The 23023-nt window shown below is 43.4% G+C and overlaps 1 protein-coding gene and 1 pseudogene across 1 annotated transcript in view; both read left to right on the top strand.

Moving 5' to 3' along the window:
* Positions 1-683: 683 nt before the first annotated feature.
* LOC142289697 (uncharacterized) lies at positions 684-4728 on the top strand (annotated as a pseudogene).
* A 635-nt stretch (positions 4729-5363) lies between these two features.
* The window catches only part of LOC142289695 (uromodulin-like), a 28557-nt gene continuing 10897 nt past the window's right edge, over positions 5364-23023 (top strand). The window contains exon 1 of the mRNA XM_075333623.1: positions 5364-5394. Within this exon, the coding sequence (XP_075189738.1) occupies positions 5364-5394 (31 nt within the window). The remainder of the gene's footprint in view (positions 5395-23023) is intronic.

Raw genomic sequence — 23023 nt, 5'->3', positions numbered from 1 at the left:
GAACAAGAAAAAAAAACAGGAATGTGTCGATGAGGGAATTCTTTGCGTACCGCCTTCAGGATCAACAATCCTTCAACCCGCTGTTACATTCCGGCAAGCTGACACAACAATACTTGGTGTGAATCCCCTCCACCTCTGGGTACTGGTATACATATGACTGTTACTTGATTTGTTATATATGTGCTGCTAAAATTCGTGTCTGATCCACTAGGATATGCATAGCACTTTACATGGGACTGTGTGCAATGTTTATGTAATCCCCCTGCTTCTGTGGTAATAGTAATTGTATTGTACATGACACTTTATTCCCTGTACCCTTTGTGGACATGTACTTCCTTGTAGCAATAATGTGACTTAATTAACTATATACTGAATACCTGGATACCCTTTTTGACCCCTGCTCTCCATATGCAATTTATGAGTGTTATAATATGGTATTTGCCAGCTAATAAAATATTTATTGTTATCCCTTAAACCACAATTCTCCGTTTTTTGTTGAATACATAATTGATGCCTACCTAGAGGTTGAAGCGCAGCGACTGGACTGGAACAGACAAAAGCAAAAGAAACTAAGACTAGAATTATATTTCGGGTTTATGGATTATATCAACAGTAGTGCTGAACAATAAGATCTGAGACCAGGTCGCATACTTCCCTCTTCTTTTACCGGTGGAAAATGTGCCATGACACAGAATTACCAAGATGCGATGACTGGTAGCAAAATTTGGAAAACCGGATTTATTTATTACGTTCACTTGCAACCCAATTTGGGAAGAAATTTAGTCCGGCCTTTTACAACATGAAACAGCAATAGACCGCTCAGATCTGGTATCTACCATATTCCACTTAAAGCTACAAGAGTTACTAAACGACTTGACTGCAAAAAAAGGAGGAGTGATGGGAAACGTAAAGGCATACACCTACGTCATTGAATTTCAAAAAAGAGGTATTACATAGATTCATCTGAATGTTCGTAACAGTAATGTTAAGAATGGAATGATTAATAATGCACATTTAATACATCCATTTATTTTTTCAGGTGTTCCTCATTGCCATATGCTCTTAATTGTGGACGACGAAGACAAGTTTCGAGAAGCTATCGATTGTAACAAAGCTGTTTGTGCAGAAATACCTGAATCGGATATTAACAAGGAGCTTTACGATGTTGTCACCAGCTGCATGATTCATGGGCCCTGTGGAGAACACAATAGAAATTCACCGTGTATGGAAGATGTAAAAGGAATCCACACATGCTCCAAAAAGTTTCCCAAAGACTTCAGCGAAGAAACAAATATTAATGTGGATGGTTATCCAGTATACCACAAACGAAAAGATGGAATTAAGCTCAAGATTAGGGACGTGGAAGTTGACAGCCTCTGGGTTGTGTGGAGACACGGGGGTCAGTGGGTGCTCTCGTCCGCTGCCCCAGTCGCCTTTAGAAAGACAGCATGGCCCAGGGCTCATCCCAACTGAACGCCCGACCTCCTTAACCGTGGGCAGAACACTACTCAGACAACACAGGGTGAGGGAATCACAATATTAAGACTTTATTGGATCCCCAAACAATTAACACCATATGGCACATAACCAGCAAAACCACAGAATGTAACTGGCAACAGTTTCTCACCCTTCCACTGGCTCACCAGGGATTAGAATGTCCGTGCCTCAGAGCTCCCAGGGCTACTTACTCCAAACCAGCAGCACCCCGCTTTCGGCAGGCACCCACCGAGAATGGAATAACGCCAGATTTAGGAAGCTAGATGAAGACCACAAAGCCTGTAGTCAGGTGAGTGGATTGTCCCAAGCTGTATTCCTTCCTTAGGTAGTCCTTGATAGCTCAGCCGAATCCTTGCATTCGATGCTGAAGTCTATATAGTATTATAATCCAGGTTTGGTTATGGCTTGCCAATCGGATCCCCAGGTCCTAGATTGGTAGCAAGAGTCTACCCGGGCAATGGACAGTCATCCTTCTTACACCCCTGAGCTCTCCATTCAGACCATTGGGTTCTTCACGATTGGTGGATAAGACTGGGCTCTTATCGGCTAGATTTCAAGCCGTATACAAAATATCCAGAGACAAGGGAGACAGCTAAGTTACATCACATCTAGCAATTCACATAGTAATACAATGGGAGGTTCGCATAATTGATTTGTCTGGGTGTCTGACCTTCACTGGCCAAGCCAATTACATGAGTCAACAAGTACTGTAAAGGCCACGTCTCACTAAGCGACATTGCTAGCGACATCGCTGCTGAGTCACGGTTTTGGTAACGCAACAGCGATCTTGCTAGCGATGTCGCTGTGTGTGACATCCAGCAACGACCTGGACCCTGCTGTGAGGTTGCCAGTCGTTGCTGAATGTCCTGGACCATTTTCTTCAAAGGCGATGTCCTGCTGGGCAGGACGCATCGCTATGTTTGACACTGTGTGACAGAGTCCCAATGACAGCAGAGATCGTTATACAGGTCGCTACTGCGACCTGTATCGTTACTGAGTCGTTGGTAAGATCTGACTGTGTGACATCTCACCAGCAACCTCCCAGCGACTTACCAGCGATCCTTATCAGGTCGCATCGTTTTTGGAATCGCTGGTAAGTCGCTAAATGTGACGGGGGCTTAACACTAGACTCCTAAGAGTTTTGTAGAAAAAATGAGGGGCTTATCCCCCGTCTATAAACAAACTATCTTCTTGTCTGGCTGCATTTTAAGAACTTAACCCATGCTAGGCACTGACAGAGTCCATGTCGTCACAGGTTGTGCCATACAACTCCTACCTCTCTCAGAAGTACAACGCACACATAAATGTGGAAATCTGCTCTTCCATCCAGACCGTCAAATATATTTTCAAGTACGTGTACAAAGGACATGATGCAGCCATCGTTCAAGTGAACAAAGCCAGCAACACTGGCACCTACCACTGGGACGAGATTAAGACTTTCATCGACACACGATATTCGGCATTGCCTGAAGCAATGTGGCGGCTGAGAAAATGTGAGATGTCTGCACGTTCCCATGCTATGGAAAGACTTTCGGTACACCTACCTTTCCAACAATCAGTTTACTTCGAGGATGGAGCAGAGCAGCGTTCTCTGGAAAAAGCTCAACGTGATGGCACAAAACTTACCAAATGGTTCGTTCTAAACCAAACTTATCCGTCAGCACGTCAGTATTTATATTGTGAAATACCCTACCATTATGTCTGGACAAATAAGTTTTAGAAGACAAGAACAAGAGGTGCAGACAAGAATGTACTCTGTCTCTCCACAAGATATGGAAAGATTTTTCCTGCACCTACTAGTGATGCATATCAAGGGTAAGGCTGCTTTCACATTACGTTTTTTTAACATGCGTCATGAACGTTTTTTTTGCTGTAAAAGCGGATCCTGCTTTTACAGCAAAAAAACGCATGCAAACGCATGTGTTATTTTGCAGGATCCTGTCACTTTAAGTTTATGGGCGGGCATTAGAGTCATGTGATCAGGAGTCAGTGGAACTGAACGTGATATACTGGGAGCTGGCTTCTAACAGCTGCAGAGGCTCATAACCAAGGTAAACATTGGGTAACTTGCTTGGATACCCGATATTTACATTGGTTATGAGCATCCGCAGGTGCTAGAAGCCGGGCTGCCTGCTCCCTGCACACGTAACCTACGTAAACATCGGGTAACTAAGAGAAGCGCTTTCTTTGGTTACCCGATATTTATCTCGGTTACGAGTGTCCGCAGCTCCCAGGCGGGGGAGAGGGAGAGGAGAGGGAGAGGGAGAGAGGGAGGGGGAGAGAGACAGAGAGGGAGAGAGGAAGGGGGAGAGAGACAGAGAGGGAGGGGGCGAGAGGGAGGCGGAGAGAGACAGAGAGGGAGGGGGAGAGAGAGACTGATCACCTGAGGCTGGTTTCTGTACATGCTCAGTAGAGCAAGCAGGATCCTGTCTATCAGCATGCCAGCGTTCACATGCGTTTGCATGCAGTATAGTCAGGATCCAGCAATTTGCAGTATTTGGACGCAGCTCAAAAACGCTACAAGTAGCGTTTTTGAAAAATGTTTAAAAACTGCAACTCCCTGGATCCTCACTATAAACGCACGCAAACGCAGGTGAATGCATGTTGACGCGAGTCCATTGCAAATGCATTGAAATGAAAATGCATTTGCACTGGATCCGTTTTTGCGTTAAAAAAACTTTCATGACGGATGTTAAAAAAACGTAGTGTGAAAGCAACCTAAGTCATATTCATCTAATTGTATGTTATTAGATCATCCTGACTTTTTTATAATTTTTAATTATTTTCTTTATGTTGTTGACAGGTGCTACATCATTCGAAGATCTGAGAACAGTGGAAGGACACACATACGAAACTTATATTCTGATAGCAAGGGCCATGGGATTATTGCATGATGACTCAGAGTGGGAGAAAACCATGGAAGAAGCATCTTTATTTAGAATGCCTGGTGAGCTTCGACAGCTATTTGCTGCAATCCTGAACCACGCCAACGTCACAAGTGGACTTAATTTATACAACAAATATAAAAATAACATGATGGAAGACTTCCTCCTGACTCACAGCGAATACATGGCCGAGCAGCAATCACTTGCCGATATCCAAGACCACTTACAACAGTTTGCTAAAGATTGCAAAAGTTGTGGACTACCTTCCCTATCAGATGCATATCAACTGTGTGACATTGTTGATGTGGTAACGAGAAACATGAATCTGAACTACTGCAGTCTCTGATGAACCTAGAAAAACGAGGCGCCTTTGAAGCAATTATGAATGCAGTTAATAATCCAACCACGTCACAAAAATGCTTTTTTTTATCTGGTGCAGGAGGTTGTGGAAAGACGTTCATGTATAAGGCTTTGACATTTACTATACTTGGGAATGGTGGCATTGTAAAAACAGTTGCTCCTACTGGTTTGGCAGCTACATTACTAAAAGGTCATTTTATTTACAATTACAGAATACTGAAAAATGTAAATTTAAGATGTCTGTATTGAAGATTTTTTTTTTTTTACGCAGGCGGTAAAACAGTCCACTCCGGATTTGGAATTTCAATTCATTTCAATGACAGAACTGTACCAAGTATTAAAGAAGGAACCTCAGTCTGCCGAGAGCTTCGGGATACTAAGCTTATTATATGGATGAAATTTCAATGTCTCACGTTCATCTTTTTAATGCCGTTGATAGAAGCTTACGTGTTCTCCTTCACAATGAAGAACCTTTTGGTGGGATCGTGATTGTTGTTGGAGAAGATTTTTGTCGACAAAAATGCCGTTGTACTTCAAGGAAATCGCGTTAGTATTGTAGAGGCATGTGTCAAGAGCAGTCCAGTCTGGAAATCCTTCAAGGAACTGAAATTAATCAGGAACATGCGAGTCAATCCTGATAAGGTAGAGTTTTGTAAGTGGCTGCTAACTGTTGGATCAGGAGTTGAAGATGGGAATCCGGTGGATTTTATGAAGCTGAACAAAGTCATGCTGACTCAAGACGTCGTGACGATCATATTTGGGAATGACCTGAACTCTCTCACTCCTGCTGATCTTGCTTCCAGAGCAGTACTATGCCCTAAAAAAAAATGACACGCTGACAGTCAATGAACAAGTGTTGAACATGCTTGGGGGTCAGACTAAATCATACTAGAAGAAGAAAGAGCTCAGTACCCCATCAAATTTGTAGATTCCCTGAATCCTATCGGCCTCACTCCTCATATGCTAAGCCTTAAGAAATGCTGCTGTGTCATGCTACTCCGCAAGCTAAATCCAAAGAAAGGACTGTGCAATGGTACTCAATTAATCGTAGAAACTCTTGGTACAAATCTCATCGACTGCATTTTTTTTTTCTGGGGAGCGTCGTGTTCAAAAGGTTCTCATTCCAAGAATACTATTGGACACTAGCGAAAATCGCAATAAAGTTTAAGATAACAAGAAAACAATTCCCACTTCGTCTGGCTTATTCCATGACAATTACAAAATCGCAAGGACAAACATTCGATAAGATTGGCGTTCTCCTACCTGATCCTGTATTCACACATGGTCAATTATGCACTGCATTCTCTATGGTAACAAGTCATAAATGTCTTTCAGTTCAAATTGTACCTGGTAGAAGTCAAGGAAAGATTTTTGAAAATGACAAAAATGACTATACATTTAATTGTGTTTACAGAGAAATTTTAACTTAATTTTCGTTATGAAATTTGTTTAGATGCTGGAATGAATAAAAAATGCACATCTTATTGAATCCAGTTTGTTTTCAATTTTACACTGTGAATAAAATGTATCATTAGTATTATTCAGATTTTTGATGATTATTATTGTTACAAACTTCATTTAATTTAATTTACCACCTGCGTAAGCACTACTGAATGTCATATTAACTTTAGTTTAATCACTAGCAGCGTTAATTAGATAGCAATGAGCATGCCGAGCGTTAGCTGGCTGGAAACAGCTAGTATATATATAGGAGGGGAGCAGATGTGATTTTTTTTTGACCCACAGCAGTTGATTAAAGGAGACTTTAGGCTGGCATCATACTATGGGCTGCCTTTAACTCCTTATTACCCCGATTGCCACCACACCAGGGCAATTCGTGATGAGCCGGGTACAGTCACGGGACTGCCGCATCTAATGGATGCAGCAATCAGGGCGGCTGCTGGCTGATATTTTTAGGGTGGGGGCTCCCCATAACGTGGGGCTCCCCATCCTGACAATACCAGCCTCCAGCCGTATGGCTTTACCTTGGCTGGTATGAAAATTGGGGGGGACCGCATGCCATTTTTTTTAAATTATTTATTTATTTATTATACTGCACGATATAGACCCGCCCACCGGCAGCTGTGATTGGTTGCAGTCAGACACGCCCCCACATTGAGTAACAGCTGTCTTCCTGCAACCAATCATAGGCGCCGGTGGACAGGGAAAACAGTGAATACGAGATGGAATAATGAGCGACCGTCATTTTCAAAAGAGGAAAAGCCGCCGGAGCTTTGTGACAGCTGTGCAGCGCCGCGCCGGTGATTGGTGAGTTTGAGAGAGGGGGTGAGCGGGAGAGACCGACCGAAAGCGATAGAGACCGAGAGAGAGAGACCGACCGACAGAGAGAGATAGAGACCGAGAGGGAGAGACTGACAGACAGAGAGAGAGAGATTGACCAACATCGATAGACCTCATTCATTTACAGTGTTCCCTGCAACATGCGAAAAATGTATTTAGAAAAACGCATGTCACTAGGGTGGTCTGTGTGCCATCCATATGACATCTGTTTTTTTTCTCGCACCCATAGACTTGCATTGGAGTGACTCGCGTGAGAAACTCTAAAAATCGCAGCATGCTGTGATTTTTTTCTCAGTCCGATTTGAGCTGAGAAAAAAAAGCAGATCGGAGCTGCCTCATTGCTTAACATTGGTTCGAGTGCAATGCGAGGTTTTCTCGCATTGCACATGTGCGAGTCAATCGCAATTGTGACACCGGCCTAACAAGGAGACTAGCAGAGATTAAACCCTTCTAGCCTGCCTCTGAATTAGCACTCAGCAGGTTGACACCAGATCACCTGCGTCTGCCTGCATAGATCACAGACACCAGAGGAGTTATCAGGTGGAGTGTCAGAATATATAGTTTGAAAAGAAACTCAATGCTATAATGACAGTCTGCAAAGTTTGTGAAAATCTCTATGTGACAAAATTTCATCGTACTGACTTACAGTAATTATTTTAATTAAACAAAATATAAACAGTACAGACCAAAAGTTTGGACACACCTTCTCATTCAAAGAGTTTTCTTTATTTTAATGACTCTGAAAATTGTAGATTCACATTGAAGGCATCAAAACTATGAATTAACATATGTGGAATGAAATACTTAACAAAAAAGTGTGAAACAACTGAAAATGTGTCTTATATTCTAGGTTCTTCAAAGTAGCCACCTTTTGCTTTCATTACTTCTTCGCACACTCTTGGCATTCTCTTGATTAGCTTCAAGAGGTAGTCACCGGAAATGGTTTTCACTTCACAGGTGTGCCCTGTCAGGTTTAATAAGTGGAATTTCTCGCCTTATAAATGGGGTTGGGACCAGCTGTAGATTAACAGCACAGTAGCAGAAATTCCACTTATAGCAGAGACTGAATAATACTGGAGAGACATATGGGAGAAGGAAAAAACACACAACACGGGTGCAAAGTGGCTGCAAGATCTGAGAATGAAACACAATAACCACCCAGAACAAGAACCAGTCACCATCACAGAAGTAGACATCCAAGAGCACGTCAAGAAAATGAAGAGCTGGAGAGCACCTGGCCCAGACATGATCCACACCTACTGGCTAAAGAAATTAACAGCAGCATATGAACGGCTGGCAAAACAGATGAACCAACTACTGGAAGCAGGCCACCACCCAGCTTGGCTAACACAATATAGAACAGTGCTGATCATGAAGGACCCTTGTAAAGGAACAATTCCATCCAACTACCGTCCAATAACCTGCCTTACAACGACATGGAAACTCCTGTCAGGCATCATAGCCACCAAGCTATGTAACCATATGAATGGGTACATGAATCCAGCTCAGAAAGGCATTGGGAACAACACCAGTGGCTCTAAGCACCAGCTGCTAGTGGATAGAGCAGTCACTCAAGACTCAAGATCCAGACAGACCAATCTCAGCACAGCCTGGATTGACTATAGGAAAGCCTATGACTAAATGCCACACACATGGATCTGTGAATGCTTGGCTCTCTACATTGCCAACAGGAAATTAAGAACCTTCCTGAGCAATTCAATGGGGCTATGGAGGACAACACTGGAAGTCAACTCAAGGCAACTAGCACAAGTGTCCATCAAATGTGGCATGTACCAAGGTGATGCACTATCCCCATTGCTGTTCTGCATAGGCTTGAACCCCCTCAGTCAGATAATTACAGAGTTTGGCTATTCAAATTGTCTCTCCAGGAAAGGAGACAAACTCTAGCGACACCTATTTGAAGTAGCGATCATAAAAGTCAAAATTGGCCTTTTGACAAGTCTTTTCATATGACCTAGGATATATGCCAGATCAGAATCCCAATTTGCAGACACGATGTTTCGGGGTGATTGCCCCCTCGTCAGTGCAAAGTGTGGGTATCTGATCTGGCTTATGAGAAGCTATGTGGGGCCACGGGGGAAGACTATTCTCCTTATGGAGACCTGACAAACCAGTCTGGCTGTCAGTGGTAAGGGGACTTATAGCTGCAATGCCCCTCTGGGAATTATTCAAATTGTCTCTCCAGGAAAGGAGAGTCTGGCTATGGATACAAGCTCAAGAGTGGAAGCGTCATCAGCCACCTGCTCTACATGGATGACATCAAGCTGTATACGAAAAATGAACGAGACATCAGTTCACTGACCCACCTGACCAGGATATACAGCGAATACATCGGGATGTCCTTCGGACTGGAGAAGTGTGGCCTGCTGGTCATAAAGAGAGGCAAGGTAGTAAAGACTGATGGAGTAGAACTACCGGCAGGGCACATAGCAGATGTACAAACCTGCTACAAGTACCTTAGCATCCCACGGGGATACAGTAACCATGATGGGGAGGCAAGGAAAGCAGCAACATCCAAATGCCATCAAAGGGTAAGACAGGTCCTAAAGAGCCAACTCAATGGGAAGAATAAGATCTGTGCCATCCATACATACGCTCTGCCAGTTATCAGATATCCTGCTGGCATCGTGTGCTGGCCAAAAGAAGAAATGGAAGCTGCAGATGTGAAGACCCGGAAGCTCCTTACAATGCATGGTGGGCGCCACCGCAAGTCAAACTCCCAAAGATTGTATACCAACAGAAAGGAGGGTGGTTGAGGCTTGATAGGTGTCCAAGCCACCATCATGGATGAAACAAGAAGTATCCAGGAATACATCAGAAAAATGGCACCAAAAGGTGAGATGCTGAGGGAGAGCCTAAGACAGCAACAACAAAAGTCCAGGAAGAAAGAACAAGAACACGAAGTGCCATGGCAAGACAAGCCGCTGCATGGGATGTAACATAGACAGATAATGGAGGTGGCTGACATGAAGAAATCCAACCAATGGCTGGAGAAAGCTGGACTCCAGGACAGCACAGAGGCACTAATCATAGCAGCACAAGAGCAGGCGCTAAGTACCAGATCCATAGAAGCATGAATCTACCACACAAGGCAAGACCCAAGGTGTAGACTATGTAAAAAACCATGGAAACAATCCAACATATAGTGGCAGGATGCAAAATGAAAGCAGGAACAGTGTACACCGAACGCCACAACCAAGTAGCGGGAATTGTATACAGGAATATATGTACAGCATATGGGCTAAGTCCCCCTACATCCAGGTAGGAGACCCCAGAAAAAGTGGTGGAGAATGAAAGGGCTAAAATCCTGTGGGTCTTCACGATCCAGACGGATAAGCAAGTGGTAGCTAACCAACCAGATACCGTGATAGTAGACAAGGATCAGAAGACAGCAATGATAATAGATGTGGCAGTGCCTAATGACAGTAACATCAGAAAGAAGGAATATGAGAAGCTGGAGAAATACCAGGGCCTTAAAGAACAACAAGATGTGGAAGGTGAAGGTAAAAGTGATTCAAGTGGTGATAGGAGCACTTGGTGCAGTGACCCCCTAAGTTGGAAAAACGGCTGCAACAGATTCCAGGAGCAACATCTGAACTCTCTGTCCAGAAAAGTGCAGTGCTGGGAACAATTAAGATCCTGCGCAGAACCCTCAAACTCCCAGGCCTCTGGTAGAGGACCCGAGAATGAGGAAGGACAAATAACCACCCACAGGGGGTGAGAAGGTAACTCTCTCTATAAATATATATACTGTTAGTCATTTCTTCCTTTTGAGAACGTTAACACAGAGAAACTTGCAAGTAGCTAAAAGAGATTTGACTAAACCAACTCTGTAATAAAAGTTGGTGATGGTTAAAAGCTAGTATTGTGAGGAAAAATTGCTCAAATATATAATATTGTGCCCTATTGCATCAAAGTTGTTATTACATTAGGATTTTTAATTATACACTTACAGAAGGGCATATGTAGAAATGTAGTGTCCCATAACAAAGCACACAATAGGTTCTCTTAAATGGTGGTTAACATTATCACATACCTGATCTCATGAGATAGAAGGACTTTGTACTTGTTTGCCGCCTACCTTATTCCTAAAATCTTTCCATGAATCTTGTTTCTTGTAAGACCAAATGGAGAAGGATCTAGGCTAGACCATAAAGGGTTTATCTGGTGAAAATCAGTTACCACCAAACTATAGGATAGGTGATAACTTCTTTAATGATGGGTGTCTCACTGCTAAGACCCGCACCGATCAGTGGAACGTGAAAGCATTATCACCATTAGAATGGAGGGGCAGTATGCATGTTTGACCACTGCTTCATTCATTAATTCCCTATGAGGCTGAGGAGTGCTGTACTCACCTTTTTCTGGCAGCCCTATAGAGAATGAATGGATAAGAGATCAGGCATACAAACTGATTCTCCATTTTGTAATGGGACTAGAAGATTCCTGTGTGGGCTAAAACATCTCTGAGCCACCAAGTGGTGCGCATTCCATCTATCAGTAAATTATCACCTATCATGGGGTTAGGTGATAACTTAAGGCCACGTCACACTAAGCAACATCGCTAGCAACATCGCTGCTAAGGAATACCTTTTGTGACGTAGCAGCGATGTTGCTAGCGATGTTGCTGTGTGTGACATCCAGCAACAACCTGGCCCCTGCTGTGAGGTCGCTGGTTGTTGCTGAATGTCCTGGGACATTTTTTAGTTGTTGCTCTCCCGCTGTGAAGCACACATCGCTGTGTGTGACAGCGACAGAGCAACACCTGAATGTGCAGGCAGCAGGAGCCGGTTTCTGCAGACGCTGGTAACCACGGTAAACATCGGGTAACCAAGAAGCCCTTACCTTGGTTACCCGATAATTACCTTAGTTACCAAGCGCAGCATCACTTCCACGCGTCGCTGCTGGCTGGGGGCTGGTCACTGGTTGCTGGTGAGATCTGCCTGTGTGACAGCTCACCAGCAACCCGTGTAGCGACGCTCCAGCGATCCCTGCCAGGTCAGGTTGCTGGTGGGATCGCTGGAGCGTTGCTTAGTGTGACATCTCACCAGCGACCTCCTAGCAACTTACCAGCGATCCCCATCAGGTTGTATCTTTGTTGGGATCGCTGGAAAGTTGTTTAATGTGACTGGGCCTTTACACTCACTGGACAACCCTTTTGATCACCCATTAGTAAAGGATGAAGGTAACCTGAGCTGAGCCACTTCTGGTTGAAAATAGTAAGTCCAATTTTTTTGACATTTCACAGTCCCTAAAAAAGCCTAGAGATTGTGTTACATTTGCCCCAAATGTTGTTATCTCATAGAGTAACGTCTGCGATCTGACGAGGGTAGGCACAATGAAATCAGCATGATCGTCATCTCATAGAGTGGCACTGATATTCATGAGGCAAAAATAACATCTACGTCTAAAGATAGGAGAAAGAACTTCAGGCTATTCTGAATAATGCGCTAGTGAATGACATTAGAAAATTATGTATCATCAGAATGACAAATCCCCCAGGATACAACTTACAGCTATGTGAGACTTGGTGTAAAGGAAACACCACACCTTTTTTCTGGTAAGTCAGATCCTTTAAAAGCCCTGAACTAGGAGCTAAAGTATAGATCAAGCAACACGTACTCTGCCAGAAGGTAAGGTATGTAGGGGGTCATGCAAATGGAAAGTATTTTGGACTCCATGTGATAAAAGGATATTTATTTTGCAGCAAAACTTAGTATAAAGAGAAAAGAAAACAAAATTGTTAATGCTTCAAGGATGATATTTACTTTATAGAATATTAATATTTAATTATTTGATATCCTATTACTGTAATCTTGAAACCAATTAGAGACTGTGCAATTGATTAATATTGATTCATTTTCAATATACTATATTTAATTTAATGGAAAACAATTAAAAACAAACAGAATTAATACAATTATATTTTCTGTATTTTTCAGTAACACTCATTTTTTAATTTAAATCTCATAAATTTGAAAAAATTCAAAATTTTGTTTTAATCAAAATTCTGTTTACAATACATTTTGAAGTGAATGATCACTTTTAACGCAATGTTATTTTAGGTTGGTTATTCTGTGTTGAATAACTTTGTATGGGAACTCCACGAGTTAACCTTTTAGTGCAGCGTGCCAAATCTATTGAACCAGTACAGCACTCTAGAATTTTTTTTACCTCATACTGCTCACAAGGAATATTTTGCCAATGTAATTTATTTCATCACAGCCCAGTTGCATCCATACATTTTGAGCCTTTCATTATGAACAGCTATATCTTCTGACCCATGTCGGACAACCAAGTCAGTAAATGAACTCCTGGGTGAATAGTCTCTTAATTCCTGTGAAATACGGGAAGTTATCATCACTGATCACATCTCTCCCAGAAGCTCTAACACTACTGCCAACCAAGGTCTTCCCTTATTGGTTCTCTGTATGGTCTCTCATGCAGTTAAAGAGAAATTATATAGTATGTCTAAACTATTAGTCACATTAAGCATGATTATTACTTTGTGTCCCGAACCCTGCTTGTAAAACCTGACAAGAAGAAAACTATCACAAGCAAACTTTAAGGTTGAAGCTATGTAGGATTATAGGATACACTAAAGGCCCTGTCACACACAGAGATAAATCTGCGGCAGATCTGTGGTTGCAGTGAAATTGTGGACAATCAGTGCCAGGTTTGTGGCTGTGTACAAATGGAACAATATGTCCATGATTTCACTGCAACCACAGATCTGCCAAAGATTTATCTCTGTGTGTGACAGGGCCTTAAGACTTCACAGAGGTATGGGATGGCATTTCTATGTCATGGCCTATCACTATGGTCATTGGCTAGGACTGCAGTCTGCATTAGAAGAAAAATATCAGAGTGGAAGAAGTAATAAAGATGGCAAACAAGTATACACAAGACATACACAAAAGTATCTGTATTATATTTCTATACCAGTCTATGCTGCCCTAAATACCTCACCCCAATAAATAATAATAATAATAATAATCATCATATTCACTTGCATACTGTGTTACTATTCAGTTGAGTGTGATAGTATAGCAGTATGGCAGGGGTGGCTGCAGCCAGCTGGAATTGTATTACTAATTTCTATGCCGATACTGAGTATCTGGAGCTCTGTATCTGACAAGCAATACTTTGTTCTCTGAAGAGCTCTGCACTTTCAGAATTATAGTTATCAGATCCAGAGCCATAGTTGGTGACTATACTAGGCCGGCACCACACCCAGGGAGCTTATCCCAATACTGCTGCAGATGATTGACAGGTCTCTCCCATAGTGAGAGACCTGTCTTTTGGTGTCATTGGGAAAACCTGCCGGAGTTCAGCACTCCACTAGACACCGATTATGGACACTGACCAGTTTTTCTGTTTTCATTGAAATATTTTGGGCAAAAATATTCCTGGTTACAATCCTGCAATCATGTGGCCAGGTTTTGATTCATGCTGCCCGTGGTTTGGGCAAAATGATTTGATTTACCTCATAGGTTCCCTTTAAAAAGAAAGAACCTGTGAGCACAATTTATGTAATATGAATTAAAGACATGGCTGTAATGATGCTGTCATAGCGATTTATATTGATACCTTTGGTGAAGAAATATACTATATTGTGTGTCTTTATTCACCATTTAAAATTTTCTGCTAATTTGATTTCGGTACACAAGGGCCAGACCATACACTCGGTTATCTTCTCCTTGTCACTGATTCCCTGCCATTCGCTTGCCTACAGCCTAACAATAACTGGTCACTGCTTTTTCAGTGACCAGTCTCCTCTGTTTAAAGTGAGTTTTCAAATGAAAGCAGTCAGCGCAGCTGGGGTATCATAGACAGGGAGGAGAAGACCCAGAGTACAGTCCAGCCCCTGCCATATGAAGTTTAATTAACGGAAAATTATAAATGATGATTAAAGAGGAACTACAAAGCAGATTTATTCACCAAAGGCATCAATTTAATCTGTATTACAGTGCCATTACAACTTAGTCTTTACTCTACATAAAATTGTGCTGACATATTCTCTTTAAATCTGTACATTCACTTTAAGGCACTTCTCATTTCATAATAAGGAATTTAAAGAGCTGTTGCTAAACTTTACATTCTCTAAATGGCTAAAATCAGCAATAGGGTACAATAAGAAGCCATGCTATGGGCACACAATGTCTTTTTCAGAGAGATTCCACTCTGAAAAATGCCTAAAAAAGCATTAACGAAATACTCAAAGATGCATTCTATGTAACAATTTGCAGTTCATATGTTCAATTTTTTGACCGTCTTTTAACTACTTTAGTTTTTAAAAACTTTAGGTTTCCAAAGTGTTTCCTAAAGAGTCTTCCTCTTGAAATACTCAGCTTGAAAACGATATTGCCCATCAAAGATATTGTGTGCATATACACTTAGGTTTAATTCCTTTCACACTTGTGTTAAAGCTTGTTTTAAAGACTTTGTGGATGTCATTGAAATAGTCAGGGTGGGTTTACACAATCTAATTTGCACCATTAAACAACTATCAATTGCATCCATATTTATGGTTGTTTAATAGCCTCAGTAGACAGGATGACTATATTTCCCATTAGGGCTGGCGTAAGCACCCGGCACACCAGGCAAGTGCCAGGGCCCTGGAAAGATGAGGGGGCCCACTCTCCATTGGTAGAAGCAATGATGTATTCTGCGTCCCCTGGGCCAATTGGCCAGCAGCCATACTTTCCTGGCTGCCGGCCCGTTAAAACAGCACTTTCATGCAGTGTTCACTGCTCAACGCTGTATGCAGGGGCATTGAAGTTCATCTGTGGGCGGACTTAGTGCATGGTGCATTCCAGCTCCACAGATGAAGAGGAGCCACAGCACCAGCATCCCTCTATGTGGATGCTGTGAATGGCTATGTAGTAACATGTATGCCCCCCTAGAGTTGAAAGCTCCCCAGAGCTGAATCCCCCTGAGTGCTGTATGCCCCCACCCCAGTAACGTGTATGCCCACCAGAGATGAATGCCAAGCCCCAGAGCTGTATGTCCCCACACCCCAGTAATGTGTATGCCCCACCCCAGTAAAGTGTATGCCCCCATAGCTGAATGCCCCCAGAGCTGAATGTTCCCCTATTGCTTCATGTCCCCCACTCCAGTAACATGTATGCCCCCTCTGTGCTGTATGCCCCTTACTGTAGTAAAATGTAAGCCTCCCCCAGTGCTATATGCTCTCACCCAAGTGACAGGTATGCCCCCCAGTGCTGTATTGCTCCACCTATGTAACATTTTTGCCCCCCCTACTGCTGTTTGGCACCCATAGCTGTATGCCTCCAGTGTTGTATGGACCCCAGAGCTATATGCCCTCCCTAGCTGTATGCCTCCCCACCCCAGTAACATGTATGCCTCCCTCAGTAACGTGTATGCCCCCCAGTTACATGTATGCCCCTTTGTAACATGTATGCCTCTAGCCTCCCCTTTGATGTATATACAGCAGTGTCAGTGTGCACTGTGCCCTCATAATAGGAAAAGAACTTGAGTATTCTGTATACAAGCATGTAAACAGCAGTACACAATGACATGATATGACTTATGATCCTCTTGATACGAAACGTGTCACCTAACTCATGGTTTTAAAACAGGTTTTCTTTTTGTTCATCATGGATTTTAATATATGAAATAAATATTCAGTTTTAATTTTTGAATTGCTTGATACCCTTTTTTCAATGAGAAACAGCAGTGGCAATTTTTGTTTACCATTTTAGGGTGTATAAATACATATAAAAACCTGTGATCCAAATGTTATATTACCTGTTTATAAATCACTGGTAAGGCCACATTTTGACCATGGGATCCAGTTTCAGGCTTCATTCATAAAAGGATATTAAAATGCTAGGTAGAGTTCAAAGCGGGCTACTGGAATATTACGTGGGATGGAAAGTCTCTCCTATAATGAAAGGTTACAAAAATTAGACTTCTTTAGCTTAGAAAAAAGATGCCTCAGAGGTGAATAATTACATGTGTGGTCAATACATATAACTTTCACATGATTTATTACTTCTAAAGACCTTACAAAGGACCAGACGACATTCATTTTCTTTGGAGTGACGCAATTCCTTTATCTAAACACAAAAGGGTTCTTTACAGTTAGAGCAGTTAGACTGTGGAATGCCCTACCACAAGAAGTAGTAACAACAAATACATCTTACCATTTAAAGGCAGCTGTAAGAAGGTTTTTACAAATGAAAAACTTCCAAGTGCACTGACAAGTCCCCAGTGCTCTTCCAACTTCATTTGCTGATGGCTTCAACACTAGGGTTCTTAAGAATTACATATTAGATCCTTACAAAAAAAAGTATCATTACGCACTAATTCCATATGTAAAAAATCTGCTATGTTCTCTTTAACATTAAGGGTAGTAAATAATCCAGAAGTAATAAATTATATTAATTGAAAATCTTTTATATTAACTTGACAACCTTTTTGACAAACTGCTTAATTCTTCTAACAGCAAAATGAAAGCACATTTCTTTAATAATGGTAGACGAGCAGAGTTGATTGAATGAATTTGATTACACCAGAACTGTGCCCATCTCCCAATCTCGCGTCTCGCTTCCAACTTATTGAGGCAACTTTAAAGGGAACCTGTCACCAGATTTTTCCCTATTATTTAAAAGAATCAACTTCTGCAGCTCCTGGGCTGCATTCTATGAAGGTGCACCTTGGCCCTGACTCCCCTTCCAGACCCCAAAAATTACTTTATAAAACTTGTCCGTTAGGTATTCTAAATACCTGTGTTGGCCAGATGAGCGGGCTCATTTTCTGCTCCTTTCCCCCCTCCTGCTGCTGATCGCTGTCCTCCTGTCTTGATTGACGGAATGACGCCCTCTGTCATTATCCTCATTGCATTTTCAAATCTCGTGCCTGTTCAGTTAGGTCGGCTCGCGCAGGCGCAGTTCGCTCTGCTATATCGCAGGCAGAGCAGAAAACATAGCTGCCCTAGGTCACGCCAGTGAGCTGAATGCGCAGGCGCGAGATTATGGGCGGGTACCAGCATGGCGCTGGTGAGGTCATGCACAGCGCCGACCTCACCAGCGCCATACTCGTGCCCACCCATAATGTGCCTGCACATTAAGCTCTCCAGCACGAGAGAGAGCAGCTATGTTTTTAGCTGTGTCCGCGATATGGCAGAGCGAACTGCGCCTGTGCAAGCCGACAGAACTGCACAGGTGGGGGATTTGAAAATGCAACGAGGATGACGATGGCAGTGTCATCACGTCAATGGAGGACGGGGATCAGCAGCAGGAAGGGGGACAGGATCAGAAAATGAGCCCACCCATCTTGCCAACACAGGTAATAAGCATACCTAACGGCCAGGTTTTATAAAGTTATTTTTGGGGTCTGGAAGGGGAGTCAGGGCCAAGGTGCACCTTCATAGAATGTAGCCCAGGAGCTGCAGTAGGAGATTCTTTTAGTTTAATAGTTAAATTCTGATGACAGGTTCCCTTTAACATATTGAAGCAAGCAATATACACTACTACCGTAGGAAACCTGACACTATTAACCCCATCATTTCAGCACAACTGAACCTGACAAACATGGATTTCAAAAGGGTCGATCATCTCTATATATGAGGTATAAACCAGTTGATGTTTCTTTTTCAGGCTTGATCCGTCATCATGAATCGCGTGACGACAACGCTTCTATTCATTTTTGCCCTTTACATCAAACAAGGCTGCTCAGTCATATGTAAGTAAAAGTTTATGATGGATCGAATCAAATGATGTGATTTTTTTTTCTAAATAACATTGTACTTTAGAATTTTACAGGTTTTTTTTTTAGGGCTTTCATATATGGGTTAAATGATATCAAAATGTAGTCTCCTTTCCCTCCCAAACTTCCTATGTACCTTTTGGTTTTCTATTTCCTATATACATGTTGGTCTTTCACCATGTTGGACATGTTGCCCTAGTAAATAACAATGGCGCACAATAACTGAACAAAGCAGGGATATTTCAACCTAAGGTTAAGTTTACACGACTGTAACTTCAGTCCGAGTGCTGTCCGTGGAAAAAACTAGCCCCACACAGACAGCAGTTGGACCAATGTTATTCCGTTTTTCTGGTAAGATGACGCTTCTTTTAACACAGACACTGTAAAAAAAATGCAAAATGCACTAGTCTCGATAATTTAACTCTAAGAATTCCATATGGATCAACCGTATAACGTTCAATACTGCCAATTCCACTATTTTAAATTTAATGCTGTTGACTGTGCATGCCATGGTAACTCTGTTCTTTCTTCTGGGGGTATTAAAATATAAAAAAAATAATAAAAAATACAATTTTGATTTGTGTTGCCGTATTCTTAGACTATTGTATTATAATGCAGTAAAATTTCTTGTTATTGCACTATCCGCGAGGAAGGCCGATCCTCGATAGTCCAGTTTAAAGACTTTAGTTGACTTAATAGACTTCTCCGCATTGAAATTGCAACACCAACACAGAAAAGTCACGGAATAATGGAAATCACAAGATGGATAGATATTTTAAAATTATGCAAATGTGAAAAAAATTTAAACAAAGTTTTCAAAACATCTCGATTTGTTTAGTATAAAGAAATACAAACACTTAGACACATTGGCACAAAATCAATATGGTATAAATGGTAAAAAGCCTAATGACATACATCTTTGTATCAGTTTTCCCATCAATTCTAATCTGTAGAGTTACATTAGGTGCAAAAAACTGTAAGATACAATGCTTATATGTGAACCCAACCTTACTGCTTACTATTTGCATTTTCTGCTAATTGTTCAGTTTGGCACTACTAATGCTCACTCTTTTCTTTATTTTCCAGCGTTCCCATCCAGTAAGTATCTGCATGTTCTTTTTGGTTACTTAATATGTAACATAATTTAATTTTGGCAAAAGACATCAGGATGGAGTTGAATTTTGTTGTGAATTATGTTTAATAAGGGACAACAGTGTTTATAGTATCTCTCTTGTGAACCTTACTGGCTTGTTTTGTATGCCGAGCTATAGTTTTTAATTGTACCATTTGTGGGTCTATATGACATTTTGTTAAGTTTTATTGCATTTCCTTTTGGAGGTGTGGACAGAAAAATTGTATTTTTGTTGTTTTGATATTTTTTTCTTTTCGTTTACAGTGTGGGTTAGGCAATTATATTTGTACCAAATATGCTTACTTTTTATTTGAATTTATTTTTTTTATAACTGGGAAAAAGGGATGAGGGGTTGTTTTAAACTTTAATGAATCAATTGAAGACATTTATTATGTTGAAACGCAGTTTTTTTTTGTTACATCTGATGGTGTCAGTACCTGTGCAGTTTTATTGTTATGATATCATAAAGAAGAACTTTTTATTCATCCTAACATGTGTTAGGGCCAGGTGGACGGGCAGACCCAGGAGGTGGATCCACTGGACTGAACTCCTTGATGATGGTAAGGGGTCCGGCAGCTGGAGCACTACAGGTAGCAGGGCAGTCCGTGCACAAGAGTATAATGGAGAAGTCCCTGGGACCACGGAGTCACTGATGGTAGTCCGGGTGACGGAGCTCAGGTTCGGAAGCCGAGATGTTGTCAGGCGGAGTCCGGAACCGTTGGAGCGAGATGACGGGTCACCGCAGGGATCAGAGATGGTACGGACTGTCAGGATGGCAGATAGACAGCGTTCGGGGTTTGGGGTTCGGCAGGACCGGATGGCAAGGCAGGATCAGCTCTAGAAGAGAAAGAGGTGAGTATCTCACAGGAACACAAGGAGACCTGACTCCTAGCTTAGGAAACACGAAGAACAGGCCCCGCCCACTTGGACACTAAACCCCTTTATACCCTGTACCTGTGTGCCTCATTTCCTGTCAGTGGACGATGGCCCTTTAAGAAAGGGTCGATGACCGCGCGCGCGCCCTAATGCGCATGCGCGCGGCCCGGGTGCCAGAAGCCAGAGCAGGAAGCGGTGGAGAGGAGGCAGCAGAGCCGGGCTGGGGCTGAGAAGCCGACGGGCGCCGGGAGCGGGGACCAGGACGCCTGGGGAGTGCAGGCAATGGACGCTGGAGAGCGGGGAGCGTGGCAGGTGAGCCGGGGAGCAGGGCAGGGGACCCGGGGAGCGTGACAGTACCCCCCCCCACGCCCCCCTCCCCGCAACCGGGACAGGAAGGCACGGATCAGAGGAGTGCCCACATTCTCCCGGGGCTCCCAGGACCTATCCTCAGGACCATACCCTGCCCAGTCCACCAGGAAGAACTGTCGACCCCGTACGGTTTTCATGGCCACGATATCCCTTACCACATAGATGTCGTCATCGGCAATAGGAGGAGGAGCCGAACTGGCAGCAGCGGAGAAGGGACCAAGGACAACCGGCTTGAGCAGGGAGACGTGGAAGGAATTGGGTATCCTCCTCGTGGCCGGGAGCTGTAGCTTGTAGGAGACCTCATTGATCTTGCTAAGGACTTTAAACGGCCCGATGTAGCGAGGACCCAGCTTGTAGGATGGTAGCTTCAATCGGACGTACTTGGAAGCAAGCCAGACGAGATCTCCAGGAGAGAAACACGGAGGGTCCAGACGTCTCTTGTCTGCGTGTCTCTTCATCCGCAGGGAGGCACGTGCAAGGGACGCCTTAACAGAGTCCCAAATGGTTGTAAAGTCACGGGCTACAGCATCAGCAGCAGGGACCTCCGAGGAAGAAGATACAGGCAATGGGACGGAAGGCTGAAGTCCGTAAACGACATGGAAGGGAGAGCTGGAGGAGGACTCACTGACGTGGTGGTTATGGGAGAATTCAGCCCAAGGAAGAAGCGTGGACCAGTCGTCATGATGGGCGTTGACGTAGTGACGTAAGAAAGAGGTCAAGATCTGATTGACCTGTTCCACTTGGCCGTTCGACTGAGGATGGTAGGCTGAAGAGAAGTCCAGAGTCACTCCCAGATGTTTGCAGAGAGCCCTCCAGAAGCGGGAGGTGAACTGAGTTCCTCTGTTGGACACAATGTGTGATGGAAAGCCATGCAAGCGGAAGATGTGATGTATATAGGCGTCCGTGAGTTCCTGGGCAGAGGGCAGTCCAGCCATAGGGACGAAATGAGCCATTTTAGAGAACCGATCCACCACGACCCATATGACTGTGTGTCCGGAGGACAATGGCAAGTCCGTAATAAAGTCTCTCGCAATGTGTTGCCACGGAACTGAGGGTATAGGCAGAGGCAGAAGACGGCCATATGGCAGGTGTTTGGGCGTCTTGTTCCTGGCACAAGAGGAGCAGGCAGAGACAAAAGAAACGACGTCCGTGCGAAGGGATGGCCACCAGTAATGACGTACAATCGCACTCCAAGTTCTCTTCTGACCAGCATGACCGGCTGTTTTCGAGGCATGGCCCCAGTGTAACACTTTTTGCCCGTCAGTCTCAGAGACATAGGTCTTCCCGGGCGGTATCTGGGCCAGGGTGACAGGAGCCACCGGAATGATTTTACTAGGACAGATGATGGGTTGGGATGTCTCCTCCTCCTGCTCCAGAGGCATGAAAGACCTGGACAAGGCATCAGCGCGTACATTCTTGTCCGCGGGTCGGAAATGGAGCTGGAAATCGAATCTGGCAAAGAACAAGGACCACCTGGCTTGCCGTGGGTTCAGTCGCTGAGCAGACCGCAGGTATTCCAGGTTCTTGTGGTCCGTGTAAATAATAACGGGGTACACTGCTCCTTCCAGAAGGTAGCGCCATTCCTCCAGAGCCAGTTTGACTGCCAATAGCTCTCGGTCACCGATGGTGTAGTTGCGTTCAGGCGCTGAGAAGCTCTTGGAGAAGAAACCGCAAGTCACCATCTTCCCGGAGGAGGACTTCTGCATGAGCACTGCTCCGGCTCCCGAGGAGGAGGCATCCACCTCCAAGGTGAACTGGTGGTTTAACTCCGGACGGTGGAGTACAGGAGAGGAGGCAAATGCCCGCTTTAAAGAGCCAAACGCGGCGTCGGCCGCAGGTGACCAGTCCT

The sequence above is a fragment of the Anomaloglossus baeobatrachus genome, chromosome 2, assembly GCF_048569485.1.
Source record: "Anomaloglossus baeobatrachus isolate aAnoBae1 chromosome 2, aAnoBae1.hap1, whole genome shotgun sequence".
NCBI lineage: Eukaryota > Metazoa > Chordata > Amphibia > Anura > Aromobatidae > Anomaloglossus > Anomaloglossus baeobatrachus.
The sequence above is the reverse complement of the archived record's forward strand: the minus strand, read 5'-3'. Positions and strand labels throughout refer to the sequence as shown.